Source organism: Manis javanica, chromosome 2 (genome assembly GCF_040802235.1).
Source record: "Manis javanica isolate MJ-LG chromosome 2, MJ_LKY, whole genome shotgun sequence".
Taxonomy (NCBI): Eukaryota; Metazoa; Chordata; class Mammalia; order Pholidota; family Manidae; genus Manis; species Manis javanica.
Window position 1 is genome coordinate 113,972,178 of NC_133157.1, and position 14,874 is coordinate 113,987,051.

A 14,874-nucleotide genomic window follows, 5' to 3' on the forward strand; every position below is an offset into this window, starting at 1 on the left:
TCAGTACAATTACAGTACTGATTTTCTAAATACCCAAGAAGATAAGTCTTGGGTTCTGTGAGCTAAGGTTAATTAATACAGTTTTTATTACTCCAAATTAGATTTTTTATTCCTTAAAGTATATGAATATTCATCAGGGATTTGGTTTCTTTTGTTCTGTTTTCTTATATTTCTCCTAATTTTGTCATCTTAGCAATGTGTCACCAGATGGGACCTCTCATTGATGAAAAGCTGGAAGATATTGATAGGTAAAAGAACACTTGTAGTATCTGTATTGTGTACCTTCTTCTTTGATGTTCTCTAAATTGCATGCTGGGAAAGAGCTGCCTTTTTATTTTATTGTTATTTTAAAGATAATGTCAAAGGAATCAGTTCTTATTCTCTTGTGTTTTACTAGATGTGGAAATTAGAATTAGAACACTCTGTCCTTTTTTTTTTTAAGAGAGAATTTGACTTTGACTTCATTAGTCATAATTAAAATTAATGGTTTATTATTTTAATCATGTTTGCTAGAATTAATATTGCCAGAGTCTGAAAATGACTAGATATGTAAAAGTTAAGTACAGTAACCTAGAGTTCTCACATCACCAGTACCTAAACATTAAATAGTTTTAGTTGCCTTGGAGCTAAAATACAGGATTTTTCTGTCACAGGTTAAATTTTTAATAATGTCTACTTATACTACTTTTTGTTATTTTTGCTATTTTGATGTGTCATATTATTTAGAACATTACTTATATAGCAATTATGTTTCAAATTATTGTATAATATTTCAGAAAACATTCAGAACTCTCAGAACTTAATGTTAAAGTAATGGAGGCACTTTCATCGTATACCAAGTTAATGAATGAAGATCCAATGTATTCCATGTACGCAAAATTACAGAATCAGCAGTATTATATGCAGTCATCTGGTGTTTCTGGTTCTCAGGTAAGCTTTTAAAAACTCAAGTATATCATTTTAAATTCTCAAATTTTTTTTTGTAAAATGTTTTTATAATGTTTTTTCAAAATGAGAAGCCTTCTAAAATGTGATGTTTAAAATAAAAGTGAAGTTTAAAGGAATTTTGTACTTGGAAAATACAGTGTATTATATCCTAATTATACCAATAGTTTTTTTTTTATTGTTTTCTACAGGGGTGCACATCTGAATAACCAGTCTAGCTTTTTGAAAAAATACAGATGCTTTGGCCCCACCCCATACCATTTCAGCCAGAATCTTGAGGATTGAGACCCAAACATCTGTATATTTTTAAAATTACTTGGTTCATAATTAATTACTTGGTTAAGAACTGTAGTTTTTGTCTGAGTAAATTTCTAATAAATTCTTTTAAGTATCATCAGTTTTTAGTTTAATAGTGAGCTTCTTTAATCTGGGTTTTTCTTCCTTTACATTAGAGTGCATATACTGTAATACAGAGCCCTTTATCCTTCTTTTAACCCTAGGCCACTATTTAAAGAGCCCCTTTCCCACAAGTACAATAAGTTCAGAATATAGAGTAATTAGCTAGGTACTGCATTTTATCCACATAGAATGGTGCAAACTTTGGTCCATTTCCCATGAATTGAGGAGTCAGGACCCTGGAGATGAGCAGCCAAACCTGAGAAATGCAGGGCTAGCTGCCATCTACTGTTGGGTCTTCATACCAGTTTGAGCCAAAAAAACAAACAAAAAAACCCTTTGTGTTTCATTTGCAAAGTATTCAAAAAAATGTATTGATGAGGACTAGAATAGATGTGTTTATAATGAAGACTTTTTGGATTCTGAAGTTCGGTGAGTCACAACTTAAGAGAAGTGCTAAGATCATTGTTGTCTCTTGATTGTGTTGCTCTCTTAATAGCTGGTAAGAGTCTTACTGCATAGACAGTGGAGCTCTCTTTTCAAACATATGAAATGAAAGGTTCTAATGAGAATACTATAGAAAATTAAAGCATTGTATATGTTTAAGATATGAAGCATTTAAGACTTCAGTTTCTTTAGAAGAATAGTTTTTAACCGAAAGTGTAGGCAAACAGTGGCCTTGGACCCAAATCCAGCCTCCCTGTTTTTTTTTTTAAATAAACTTTTACTGGAACACAGCCATTCTCATTTGTTTATACACTGTTTCTGACTGCTTTCTATATAGGCAGAGTTTAGTAGTTGTAACGGGCCCACAAAGCCCAAAGTATTTAGTATCTGGACTTATACAAAATTTACTGACCCCAGCTTTAGAAAATTTGCTTCCTCTATGTTCATAAACTGTAATTAAGAAATATAAATTCTACTATAAGGAAATGCAGTCTGTTGATAAAAACAGTGAATTCAGAGACTTCTTAACATCATTTGGGGATTCATTTTAGGGAAGTATTTAAAATATCAACATGGAAGGAGAGATTATAGTACTATAAAATTTCAAGATAAATTCCTTTACTACTTGTATGTGAGATACGAGTTTAGCTAGTATTTCCCTAAGAATAAAAATCATCAGAAGCCCACTTCACTGAAAAGTGTTTTTTGTAATGCCTGTCAACAGGAGTAACTGTAAAAAAAAGATTTCAGAGGTTTAACTGTTCTTTTTGTAATTGAATGCCTCTACAAAGAAAGTTTGGCATGCTTGTTAAAGTCTTAGAGAATCTAATTAAGTTTTATCATGAACTGTTCTAGGTGTACCCAGGGCCTCCTCAAAGTGGTGCTTACCTGGTTGCAGGGAATGCACAGATGAGCCATCTCCAGAGCTACAGCCTTCCCCCAGAGCAACTCTCTTCTCTCAGCCAAGGAGCAGTTCCACCCTCCGCAAACCCAGCCCTTCCTAGTCAGCAGGCCCAGGCTTCTTACCCTAAGTAATTTGATTTTTTTTGAGTATTGTTTGGCATCAATGAAGTTGAAAGTCTTAAGTGCCCTTGATCATCTGTGACCATAAGAACTGGATAAGAAAAATCCAGGGTTGGTGTCATCACTGATTCCAGATGGTCAGCCCTGTTTGTGGTGATGAGCAGGTTCTTTAGGAATCCCTGCAGTATTGTACAAGCCACCAAGCCAGTCCTCTCTCTTAATGACTCATTGAATTGCTATATTCTGTACTTTTTATATTCCTATGATGAATTTTTTATTCAGATAAAATTGGCATGTAATATAAACTTCATGTGTACAACATTACAATTTGATACCTGTGTGCACTACAATTTGATCACCACTAAACAGATAGTTACCACTCATCATTATGTATAGTTGACCACTTTCACCAATTTTGTCCATCCCCCATCCCATTCCCCAGTGGTACCCACCATCTGTTCTTTGTGAGTTTTTGTTTTGTTGGTTTGTTCATTTGTTGTTGTTGTTGTTGTTGTTTTTTTTTTGAGAGGGCATCTCTCATATTTATTGATCAAATGGTTGTTAACAACAGTAAAATTCAGGATAGGGGGGTCAATGCTCAATGTACAATCATTAATCCATCTCAAGCCTAATTCTCGTCAGTCTCCAATCTTCTGAAGCATAACGAACAAGTTCTTACATGGTGAACGAATTCTTACATAGTGAATAAATTCTTACATGGTGAACAGTACAAGCGCAGTCATCACAGAAACTTTCGGTTTTGATCACGCATTATGAACTATAAACAATCAGGTCAAATATGAATATTCGTTTGATTTTTGTACTTGATTTATATGTTGATCCCACATTTCTCCCTTTATTATTATTATTATTTTCATTTTTAATAAAATGCTGAAGTGGTAGGTAGATGCAAGATAAAGGTAGAAAACATAGTTTAGTGCTGTAAGAGGGCAAATGTAGATGATCAGATGATCAGGTGTGTGCCTATGGACTAAGTATTAATCCAGGCTAGACAAGGGCAGCAAGACATCCATGGATGCAGACGATTTCTCTCAAAGCAGGGGGGGTGAGGTTCTGAGCCTCACCTCTGTTGATCCCCAAATTCTCACCTGATGGCCCCCCTGCGACTGTGCCTGTCTTAGCTTGTTCCTCCCTTGAGGAATCTTACCCGTCTCTGGCTAACCAGTCATCTTCCGGGGCCATACAGGGAAAGGTAAAGTTGGTACGTGAGAGAGAAGCCATATTGTTTGAAAAGGTTAGCTTTTTACTTCTTTGCAGATTTATGCCCTGTGGCTTCTATGCCCAGCACTTGTCTCGAGGTATCTTTACCACCTGGAGGAATTATGATACTCGGTAAATTCTATATGAGGTGCGAATTCTATTTAAGGGTTGTAATTAGGAAGGAAGAAGAAAAGCTATAGAGGTAGCATATGAAGGAAACATGGGAGGATTGATTATTTCTTTGACATATCTTCTTGTAGAGTACCTTAAGTATGTATAGGTTTTAAACTACTAACTAATTTGCACACACATATTAACATAATAGGAATACGGTGACATAAACAAAGCAAATCTATAATTGCCAGCCATCTCCAGTGAAGCCAAGAAAACCATTTAGGCACCCTAGGCATTTGTGAAAATTTGTCTATGATATGATGGATATTGTCCAGCTGTGCTTGAACAGTCTGAGAGAAATCAGACAAATTAAAGCAGCCCATTTCTGGGATCTGTTCACATCCCATATGTTCTTTTAACCGTAGATAGTCTATAGTCATAAGATTTTGGAGTGCTACAACTTGCACCCCTCCCAACTCCTGGTTGAATTCCAACAGTACAGATCCAGTCAAATTCGTTGTCTCACTGTATGCACATGCCAGCCTAGACATCTCCCTCCTCATTCCTATGGCAAGTCCAGGAGACGGTGGGCTGCATGCAGCCACAACCACAGCATCGTCCGGATCCCTGTGGAGGCTTTTTGATGATCATCCCCCTGGCACAAGTCCTCCAGAGAGTGCTGATGCTGGAAGCTCCTCCTCATATCGTATCTTAGTTCATTTTCTGGGTAGCCAAGCTAGGCCTTGATCTTCTGCATAGAAACAAAAAGACCCTTTGCCCACACTTTGACATGCCCTCTATACCACTGTGCAGAACTCATTGGAGGTCAGCACACAGTAACTGCTTTTTTTTTTTTTTTATTAGGAGAAAGGAATATTGTCAGAAAAGAGTACCTCCATAGCCAATCATCTGACACCCTTTAAGTGATCAACATTAAGGATATTTAAAGCATGCGTTGATCTTTGATTTACCAATAGTTTTATCCTATCAAGGGGTAATCCCCCTTTTCTTTCTTTCTTTTTTTTTTAATTTAATTTTTATTTTTTTAATTTTTAATCTACACTTACATGAAGAATACTATGTTTACCATGCTCTCCACTATATCAGGTCCACCCTAACAACCACATTACGGTTACTGTCCATCAGATTAGCAAAATGTTGTAGAGTCACTACTTGTCCTCTCTGTGTTGTGCAACCCACCCTCCCCTTTCTTCATCCCCCCCATGCATGCTAATCTTAATACCCCCCTTTTTCTCCCCCCCCCCCTTATCCCTCCCTGCACACCCATCCTCCCCAGTTCCTTTCCCTTTGGTACCTGTTAGTCCATTTTTGGGTTCTGTAATTCTGCTGCTGTTTTGTTCCTTCAGTTTTTCCTTTGTTCTTATACTCCTCAGATGAGTGAAATCATTTGGTATTTCTCTTTCTCCGCTTGGCTTATTTCACTGAGCATAATACTCTCCAGCTCCATCCATGTTGCTGCAAATGGTTGGATTTTTCCACTTCTTATGGCTGAGTAGTATTCCATTGTGTATATGTACCACATCTTCTTTATCCATTCATCTACCAATGGACATTTAGGTTGCTTCCAATTCTTGGCTATTGTAAATAGTGCTGCGATAAACATAGGAGTGCATCTGTCTTTCTCAAACTTGATTGCTGCATTCTTAGGGTAAATTCCTAGGAGTGGAATTCCTGGGTCAAATGGTAGGTCTGTTTTGAGCATTTTGAGGAACCTCCATACTGCTTTCCACAATGGTTGAACTAATTTACATTCCCACCAGCAGTGTAGGAGGGTTCCCCTTTCTCCACAGCCTCGCCAACATTTGTTGTTGTTTGTCTTTTGGATGGCAGCCATCCTTACTGGTGTGAGGTGATACCTCATTGTAGTTTTAATTTGTATTTCTCTGATAATTAGCGATGTGGAGCATCTTTTCATGTGTCTGTTGGTCATCTGTATTTCTTTTTTAGAGAACTGTCTGTTCAGTTCCTCTGCCCATTTTTTAATTGGGTTATTTGTTTTTTGTTTGTTGAGGCGTGTGAGCTCTTTATATATTCTGGACGTCAAGCCTTTATCGGATCTGTCATTTTCAAATATATTCTCCCATACTGTAGGGTTCCTTTTTGTTCTATTGATGGTGTCTTTCGCTGTACAGAAGCTTTTCAGCTTAATGTAGTCCCACTTGCTCATTTTTGCTGTTGTTTTCCTTGCCCGGGGAGATATGTTCAAGAAGAGGTCACTCATGTCTATGTCTAAGAGGTTTTTGCCTATGTTTTTTTCCAAGAGTTTAATGTTTTCATGACTTACATTCAGGTCTTTGATCCATTTTCAGTTTACCTTTGTATATGGGGTTAGACAATGGTCCAGTTTCATTCTCCTACATGTAGCTGTCCAGTTTTGCCAGCACCATCTGTTGAAGAGACTGTCATTTTGCCATTGTATGTCCATGACTCCTTTATCAAATATTAATTGACCATATATGTTTGGGTTAATGTCTGGAGTCTCTAATCTGTTCCACTGGTCTGTGGCTCTGTTCTTGTGCCAGTACCAAATTGTCTTGATTACTATGGCTTTGTAGTAGAGCTTGAAGTTGGGGAGTGAGATCCCCCCTACTTTATTCTTCTTTTTCAGGATTGCTTTGGCTATTCGGGGTCTTTGGTGTTTCCATATGAATTTTTGAATTATTTGTTCCAATTCATTGAAGGATGTTGCTGGTAATTTGATAGGGATTGCATCAAATCTGTATTTTGCTTTGGGCAGGATGGCCATTTTGACGATATTAATTCTTCCTAGCCATGAGCATGGGATGAGTTTCCATTTATTAGTGTCCCCTTTAATTTCTCTTAGGAGTGACTTGTAGTTTTCAGAGTATAAGTCTTTCACTTCTTTGGTTAGGTTTATTCCTAGGTATTTTATTCTTTTTGATGCAATGGTGAATGGAATTGTTTTCCTGATTTCTCTTTCTATTGATTCATTGTTAGTGTATAGGAAAGCTACAGATTTCTGTGTGTTAATTTTGTATCCTGCAACTTTGCTGTATTCCGATATCAGTTCTAGTAGTTTTGGAGTGGAGTCTTTAGGGTTTTTTATGTACAGTATCATATCATCTGCAAATAGTGACAGTTTAACTTCTTCTTTGCCAATCTGGATTCCTTGTATTTCTTTGTTTTGTCTGATTGCCGTGGCTAGGACCTCCAGTACTATGTTAAATAACAGTGGGGAGAGTCGGCATCCCTGTCTGGTTCCCGATCTCAGAGGAAATGCTTTCAGCTTCTCGCTGTTCAATATAATGCTGGCTGTGGGTTTATCATATATGGCCTTTATTATGTTGAGGTACTTGCCCTCTATTCCCATTTTGCTGAGAGTTTTTATCATGAATGGATGTTGAATTTTGTCAAATGCTTTTTCAGCATCTATGGAGATGATCATGTGGTTTTTGTCTTTCTTTTTGTTGATGTGGTGGATGATGTTGATGGATTTTCGAATGTTGTACCATCCTTGCATCCCTGGGATGAATCCCACTTGGTCATGGTGTATGATCCTTTTGATATACTGTTGAATTCTGTTTGCTAATATTTTATTGAGTATTTTTGCATCTACATTCATCAGGGATATTGGTCTGTAATTTTCTTTTTTGGTGGGGTCTTTGCCTGGTTTTGGTATTAGGGTGATGTTGGCTTCATAGAATGAGTTTGGGAGTATTCCCTTTTCTTCTATTTTTTGGAACACTTTAAGGTGAATGGGTATTATGTCTTCTCTGTGTGTCTGATAAAATTCCAAGGTAAGTCCGTCCGGCCCCGGGGTTTTGTTCTTGGGTAGTTTTTTGATTACCGTTTCAATTTCTTTGCTCATAATTGGTTTGTTTAACTTTTGTGTTTCTTCCTTGGTCAGTCTTGGGAGGTTGTATTTTTCTAGGAAGTTGTCCATTTCTTCTAGGTTTTCCAGCTTGTTGGCATATAGGTTTTCATAGTAGTCTTTAATAATTCTTTGTATTTCTGTGGAGTCTGTTGTGATTTTTCCATTCTCATTTCTGATTATGTTGATTTGTGTTGATTCTCTTTTTCTCTTAATAAGTTGGGCTAGAGGCTTATCTATTTTGTTTATTTTCTCAAAGAACCAGCTCTTGGTTTCGTTGATTTTTGCTATTGTTTTATTCTTCTCAATTTTGATTATTTCTTCTCTGATCTTTATTATGTCCCTCCTTCTGCTGACTTTAGGCCTCATTTGTTCTTCTTTTTCCAGTTTTGATAATTGTGATGTTAGACTATTCATTTGGGATTGTTCTTCCTTCTTCAAGTGTGCCTGGATTGCTATATACTTTCCTCTTAAGACGCTTTCGCTGCGTCCCACAGAAGTTGGGGCTTAGTGTTGTTGTTGTCATTTGTTTCTATATATTCCTTGATCTCTATTTTGATTTGTTCATTGATCCATTGATTATTTAGAAGCATGTTGTTAAGCCTCCATGTGTTTGTGAGCCTTTTTTTTTCTTTGTAGAATATATTTCTACTTTTATACCTTTGTGGTCTGAAAAATTGGTTGGTAGAATTTCAATATTTTTGAATTTACTGAGGCTCTTTTTGTGATGTATTATGTGGTCTATTCTGGAGAATGTTCCATGTGCACTTGAGAAGAATGTATATCCTGTTGCTTTTGGATGTAGAGTTCTATAGATGTCTATTAGGTCCATCTGTTCTAGGGTGTTGTTCAGTGCCTCTGTGTCCTTACTTATTTTCTGCCCGGTCGATCTATCCTTTGGGGTGAGTGGTGTGTTGAAGTCTCCTACAATGAATGCATTGCAGTCTATTTCCCTCTTTAGTTCTGTTAGTATTTGCTTCACATATGCTGGTGCTCCTGTATTGGGTGCATATATATTTAGAATGGTTATATCCTCTTGTTGGACTGAGCCCTTTATCATTATGTAGTATCCTTCTTTATCTCTTGTTACTTTCTTTGTTTTGAAGTCTATTTTGTCTGATATTAGTACTGCAACCCCTGCTTTCTTCTCACTGTTGTTTGCCTGAAATATGTTTTTCCATCCCTTGACTTTTAGTCTATGCTTATCTTTGGGTTTGAGGTGAGTTTCTTGTAAGCAGCATATAGATGGGTCTTGCTTTTTTATCCATTCTATTACTCTGTGTCTTTTGATTGGTGCATTAAGTCCATTTACATTTAGGGTGACTATTGAGAGATATGTACTTATTGCCATTGCAGGCTTTAGATTCGTCGTTACCAAAGGTTCAAGGTTAGCTTCTTTAGTATCTTACTGCCTACCTTAGCTTGCTATTGAGCTGTTATATACACTGTCTGGAGATTCTTTTCTTCTCTCCCTTCTTATTCCTCCTCCTCCATTCTTCATATGTTGTGTGTTTTGTTCTGTGCTCTTTTTAGGAGTGCTCCCATCTAGAGCAGTCCCTGTAGGATGCCCTGTGGAGGTGGTTTGTGGGAAGCAAATTCCCTCAGCTTTTGCTTATCTGGGAATTGTTTAATCCCGCCATCATATTTAAATGATAGTCATGCTGGATACAGTATCCTTGGTTCAAGGCCCTTCTGTTTCATTGCATTAAGTATATCATGCCATTCTCTTCTGGCATGTCGGGTTTCTGTCGAGAAGTCTGATGTTAGCCTGATGGGTTTTCCTTTATAGGTGACCTTTTTCTCTCTAGCTGCCTTTAAAACTCTTTCCTTGTCCTTGATCCTTGCCATTTTAATTACTATGTGTCTTGGTGTTGTCCTCCTTGGATCCTTTCTGTTGTGGGTTCTGTGTAATTCCATGGTCTGTTCGATTACTTCCTCCCCCAGTTTGGGCAAGTTTTCAGCAATTATTTCTTCAAAGAGACTTTCTATCCCTTTTCCTCTTTCTTCTTCTTCTGGTATCCCTATCATACGAATATTATTCCTTTTGGTTTGGTCACATAGTTCTCTTAGTGTTGTTTCATTCCTGGAGATACTTTTATCTCTATGTCAGCTTCTATACGTTCCTGTTCTCTGGCTTCTATTCCTTCAATGGCCTCTTGCATCTTATCCATTCTGCTTATAAATCCTTCCAGGGATTGTTTCACTTCAGTGATCTCCTTCCTGACATCTGTGATCTCCCTCCGGACTTCATCCCATTGCTCTTGCATTTTTCTCTGCATCTCATCCCATTGCTCTTGCATTTTTCTCTGCATCTCTGTCAGCATGTTCATGATTTTTATTTTGAATTCTTTTTCAGGAGGACTGGTTTGGTCTGTCTCCTTCTCAGGTGTTGTCTCTGTGATCTTTGTCTGCCTGTAGTTTTGCCTTTTCATGGTGATAGAGATAGTTTGCAGAGATGGTACAAGTGACCACTGGAAGAGCTTCCCTTCTTGTTGGTTTGTGGCCTTCCTCTCCTGGGAGAATAGCGACCTCTAGTGGCTTGTGCTGTGCAGCTGTGCACAGACAGGGCTTCTGCTTCCTGCCCGGTTGCTATGGGGTTTATCTCCGCTGTTGCTGTGGGCGTGGCCTGGCTGGGGCTGCTCCTCCAGAATGGTGGAGCCCTGTTGGAGGGGTTGCAGCCGGGAGGCTATTTATCTCCGTAAGGGGCCTCTGTGCTCCCTGTTGCCCAGGGGGTTAGAGTGCCCAGAGATCCCCAGATTCCCTTCCTCTGGTCTAAGTGTCCTGTCCTGCCCCTTTAAGACTTCCAAAAAGCACTCTCCAAACCAAAACAACAACAGCAACAATGAGAGAGGGAACAGAAAAAAAAAAAAGAAAAAAAAAGGAAAAAACGTGACTTTTTTTTTAGTCCTCAGGCGCCGGTTCCAGGCACCCGCTCACTGGTCCTGCTGCCCTGCCTCCTTAGCACCAGGGTCCCTGTCCCTTCAAGGCTTCCAAAAAGCACCCGCCCACCTGTCCTGCAGGGAAAAACGCGCGATATTCTTTGTCCTCAGGCGCTAGTCCCAGGCACCCGCTCACCAGTCCCGCCACCTTGCCTCCCTAGCAACGGGGTCCCTGTCCTTTCAAAGCTTCCAAAAAGCACTCGCCAGAAAGAGAAAAAAAAAGGGGAAAAACGTGTGATTTCCTCCGTCCTCAGGTGCCGGTCTCAGGCACCCGCCCACCGGTCCTACAGGGAAAAATGCGCGATATTATTTGTCCTCAGGCGCCGGTCCTAGGCACCCGCTCACCGGTCCTGCTACTCTGCCTCCCTAGCACCAGGGTCCCTGTCCCTTTAAGGCTTCCAAAAAGCACTCGCCAAAAAGAGAAAAAAAACAAAAAAAGGGGAAAAATGCCCGATTTCCTCCGTCCTCAGGTGCTGGTCTCAGGCACCCGCCCTCCGGTCCTGCAGGGAAAAATGCGGGATATTCTTTGTCCTCAGGCGCTGGTCCCAGGTACCCGCTCACCCGTCCTGCTGCTCTGCCTCCCTAGCACCGGCGTCCCTGTCCCTTTAAGGCTTCCAAAAAGCACTCGCCAAAAAGAGAATAAAAAAGGGAAAAACGCGCAATTTCCTCCGTCCTCAGGCACTGTTCTCAGGCACCCGCCCACTGGTCCCGTAGGGAAAAATGCGTGATATTCTTTGTCCTCAGGCGCTGATCCCAGGCACCTGCTCACCGGTCCCGCCAGCCTGCCTCCCTAGCAACGGGGTCCCTGTCCCTTTAAGGCTTCCAAAAAGCACTCGCCAGAAAAAAAAAAACCGCTCCGGTTTCTTTCCACCCGCCAGGAGCTGGGGGGATGGGCGCTCTGGTCCCGCCGGGTCGGGGCTTGTATCTTACCCCCTTCGCAAGGCGCTGGGTTCTTGCAGGTGTGGATGTGGTCTGGATGTTGTCCTGTGTCCTGTGGTCTTTATTTTAGGAAGATTTTTCTTTGTTATATTTTCATAGCTCTATGTGTTTTTGGGAGGAGATTTCCACTGCTCTACTCACACCGCCATCCTGGCTCCGCCCCCCCTGTTGTTGTTGTTTTGATACCACATTATGAGTGAAAATATATGGTTTTTATCTTTTTCCATCTAACTTATTTCACTTATCATAATCTCTTCAGGGTCCATCCATGTTGTTATAAATAGCAAGATTCCATTCTTTTTTATGGCTGAGTAGTAGTCTACACATCTTTATCCATTCTTCCACTGATGGACGTTTATGCTGTTTCCATTTTGTTGCTATTGTAAATAATGTTGCAGTGAGCACAGGGTGTATATATATACCTTTCAAATCAGAATGTTTATATTCTTTGGATAAATACCCAGAAGTGCAATAGCTAGGTGATACAGTTTTCTATTCTTAATTTTAAACCTCTGTACTGTTTTCCAATAGTGGCTGCACCAACTTACATTCCCACCAGCACTGCGTGAGGGCTCCCTTTTCTCCACATCCTTGCCAACACTTGTTACCTCTTATCTCTTTGATAGTCATTCTAACAGGTGTGAAATGATACCTCATTGTGGTTTTGATTCGCATTTCACTAATGATTACTGATATTGAACACCTTTTCATGATCTGTTGGCCATTTGTATATCTTTTTAGGAAAATTGTTCATTTTCTCTGCACATTTTTAAATTGGGTTGCTAGTTCTTTCTTGCTATTAAGTTGTATGAGTTCTTTATATATAATTTTTGAGAGTAACCCCTTATCAGATACATAATTTGCAAATGTCTTCTCCCATTCGATAGGTTGCCTTTTCATTTTGTTGACTATTTCTTTTGCTGTGCAGAAGCTTTTTAGTTTGATGTAGTCCCACTTGTTGATTCTGCTTTTGTTGCTTGTGTTTTTGCTGTCATATCCAGGGAATAACTGCTGAGACCACTGTTAGAGAGCTTTTTTCCCTGTTTTCCTCTAGGAGTTTTATGGTCTCAGGTCTTATGTTTAAGACTTAATCCATTTCAAATTCATATTTGTGAATGGTATAAGACAGGGGTCCAATTTCATTCTTCAGCAGGTGGTTATCTAGTTTGCCCAACATCATTTATAGAACAGACTGTCTTTTTCCTCATTGAGTATTCTTGGTCCCTGGTGAAATACTAGTTGACCATTGATTTACATACTTACTGGTTAGTACAGGCAAACACACAAAAACATGTAATTATCACATAAATTATGAATAAAAGTACGCGCAGGATACTTCAGGAACCTAGGGTTCAGGGAAGGTTCTTAAGAAAATATGTTCAAGTTGTGTTTTCTTAGCCTGGAGGGGAAAAGTGAGAAAAATTTTCTGTCATGAGCAAAGACAGAAGTATGGACTAGCATGGTACCAATGGAATGAATAAAATGGGGAGTTGTAAAAGTGCATGATATGTGTTGAGTATTACCAACAGTACAGTGTCACAACAGGATTAAAGTTTGCTGGGAGAGATGAAAGATACACTTGAAGTTATTGGCAAGGATATGACTGGTCCTAGATACTATGTGAAGGGGCCTGGGTCTTGTCCAGGAAAGCTCCTAGTGGGCTTGAAATGGTAGTTCAATGGGTGGATTCATAGGGGCTAGGTCAGAAACTGGGAGACTGTATTAGGCAAGAAATTAAGAGTGTCTAACTGTGTGATATAATGAGAGAGATGGGAAAAGAGTTATTTAGGAGGTTAGCAAAGGATTGCATATGGGTGACAAATTGGGGAGATAGTTTAGAGCAGAGATACCAGCAAGAAGTATTGGACACATTGCCGGTTTTGCCCGTGGACAATTGGGTGGATGGTGGAACTGTAAGTTGAAGTAAAGGAATATGGTACAGAGTGGGAATGATTGCATACTGCTAACATTTATGGGATATTTAGTAAGCACCATGCACTGTGCTACATGCTTTTCATGTATTAATTCATTTATTCCAACAACCTATGGAGTAGGTACATTATTCCCATTTTATAGCTGGGGGAAACTTGAGGCATGGAGGGAGTATGGTCCCACTTAGTTATGATACAAAATGAGACATTCTGGCTCCAGAGCTTAGCATTTAGTCTCAACAATGTATTACAGTAGTGTGGTAGCCCGTATTGATATAAATAGTAGCATGAAATCTGACTTCTTATAATACTTTATATCTCACAGTGCAACACAAAAGGAATGATAATGGGTGATGCTGTAAAGCATTCCTTAAGTGTTTATATTAATTTGTGGAATTTAGCAGTAAATGACCATCTCTTATACTAATGAATTGTTTTAATTTGTGCACAGTATGGAGCATTGAACTTACCAACAACTGATTTATAAATCCAACAATTGAAGAAAAGTTTAGAAATAGGCAATATTTTGAAAATTTTGGGCAATTATCCATTATATAGCTTTTTTACATTTTTAATCAAAATGTAGGGGAGAATGTCAGTGTTAAATCTCTTAGTATTTCTCTCTTTGTATCTAACCTGGAGTCTTACACATAGTAGAAACTCAAATAACAGGTTGGGAATGGGAAGAGAGGAAGCAGACACCATGAATAAAACTAACTCTGAAGGGTTTTCACTTTTCTTTTGTTTTGGTGGATAAGGAGCAGTGCCTAAGTATAGGGTGCCTTGGATGGGAGCACTGACAATTGATCAGTTACAGCAGGAGGGAAAGCAGAGTATATGAATGGGTATAGATACAGATAGCTGATAAATGTGATGGTGAGAGTAGATGGAAGGTCTCTGATTTGCTTCTGTATATTCTGGGAAATATGAGAAGTGAGGTTATCAGGCTTTCATATCCCCTATTCACAGAATTGCTTTTATAAAGGACTGGTGATTTCCATATTGCTAGATCCCATGGCCACTTTCTTTTTGAAAAATTTTCTTCACTTGGACATGACCATTCTCT

At 39.1% G+C, this 14,874-nt stretch overlaps 1 protein-coding gene across 1 annotated transcript in view; it reads left to right on the forward strand.

Moving 5' to 3' along the window:
* The window catches only part of LOC140845599 (signal transducing adapter molecule 1-like), a 63,222-nt gene that overhangs the window by 45,796 nt on the left and 2,552 nt on the right, over nucleotides 1–14,874 (forward strand). The window contains exons 12-14 of the mRNA XM_073220191.1: nucleotides 194–248; nucleotides 777–930; nucleotides 2,644–2,819. Of these exons, the coding sequence (XP_073076292.1) occupies nucleotides 194–248; nucleotides 777–930; nucleotides 2,644–2,819 (385 nt within the window). The remainder of the gene's footprint in view (nucleotides 1–193; nucleotides 249–776; nucleotides 931–2,643; nucleotides 2,820–14,874) is intronic.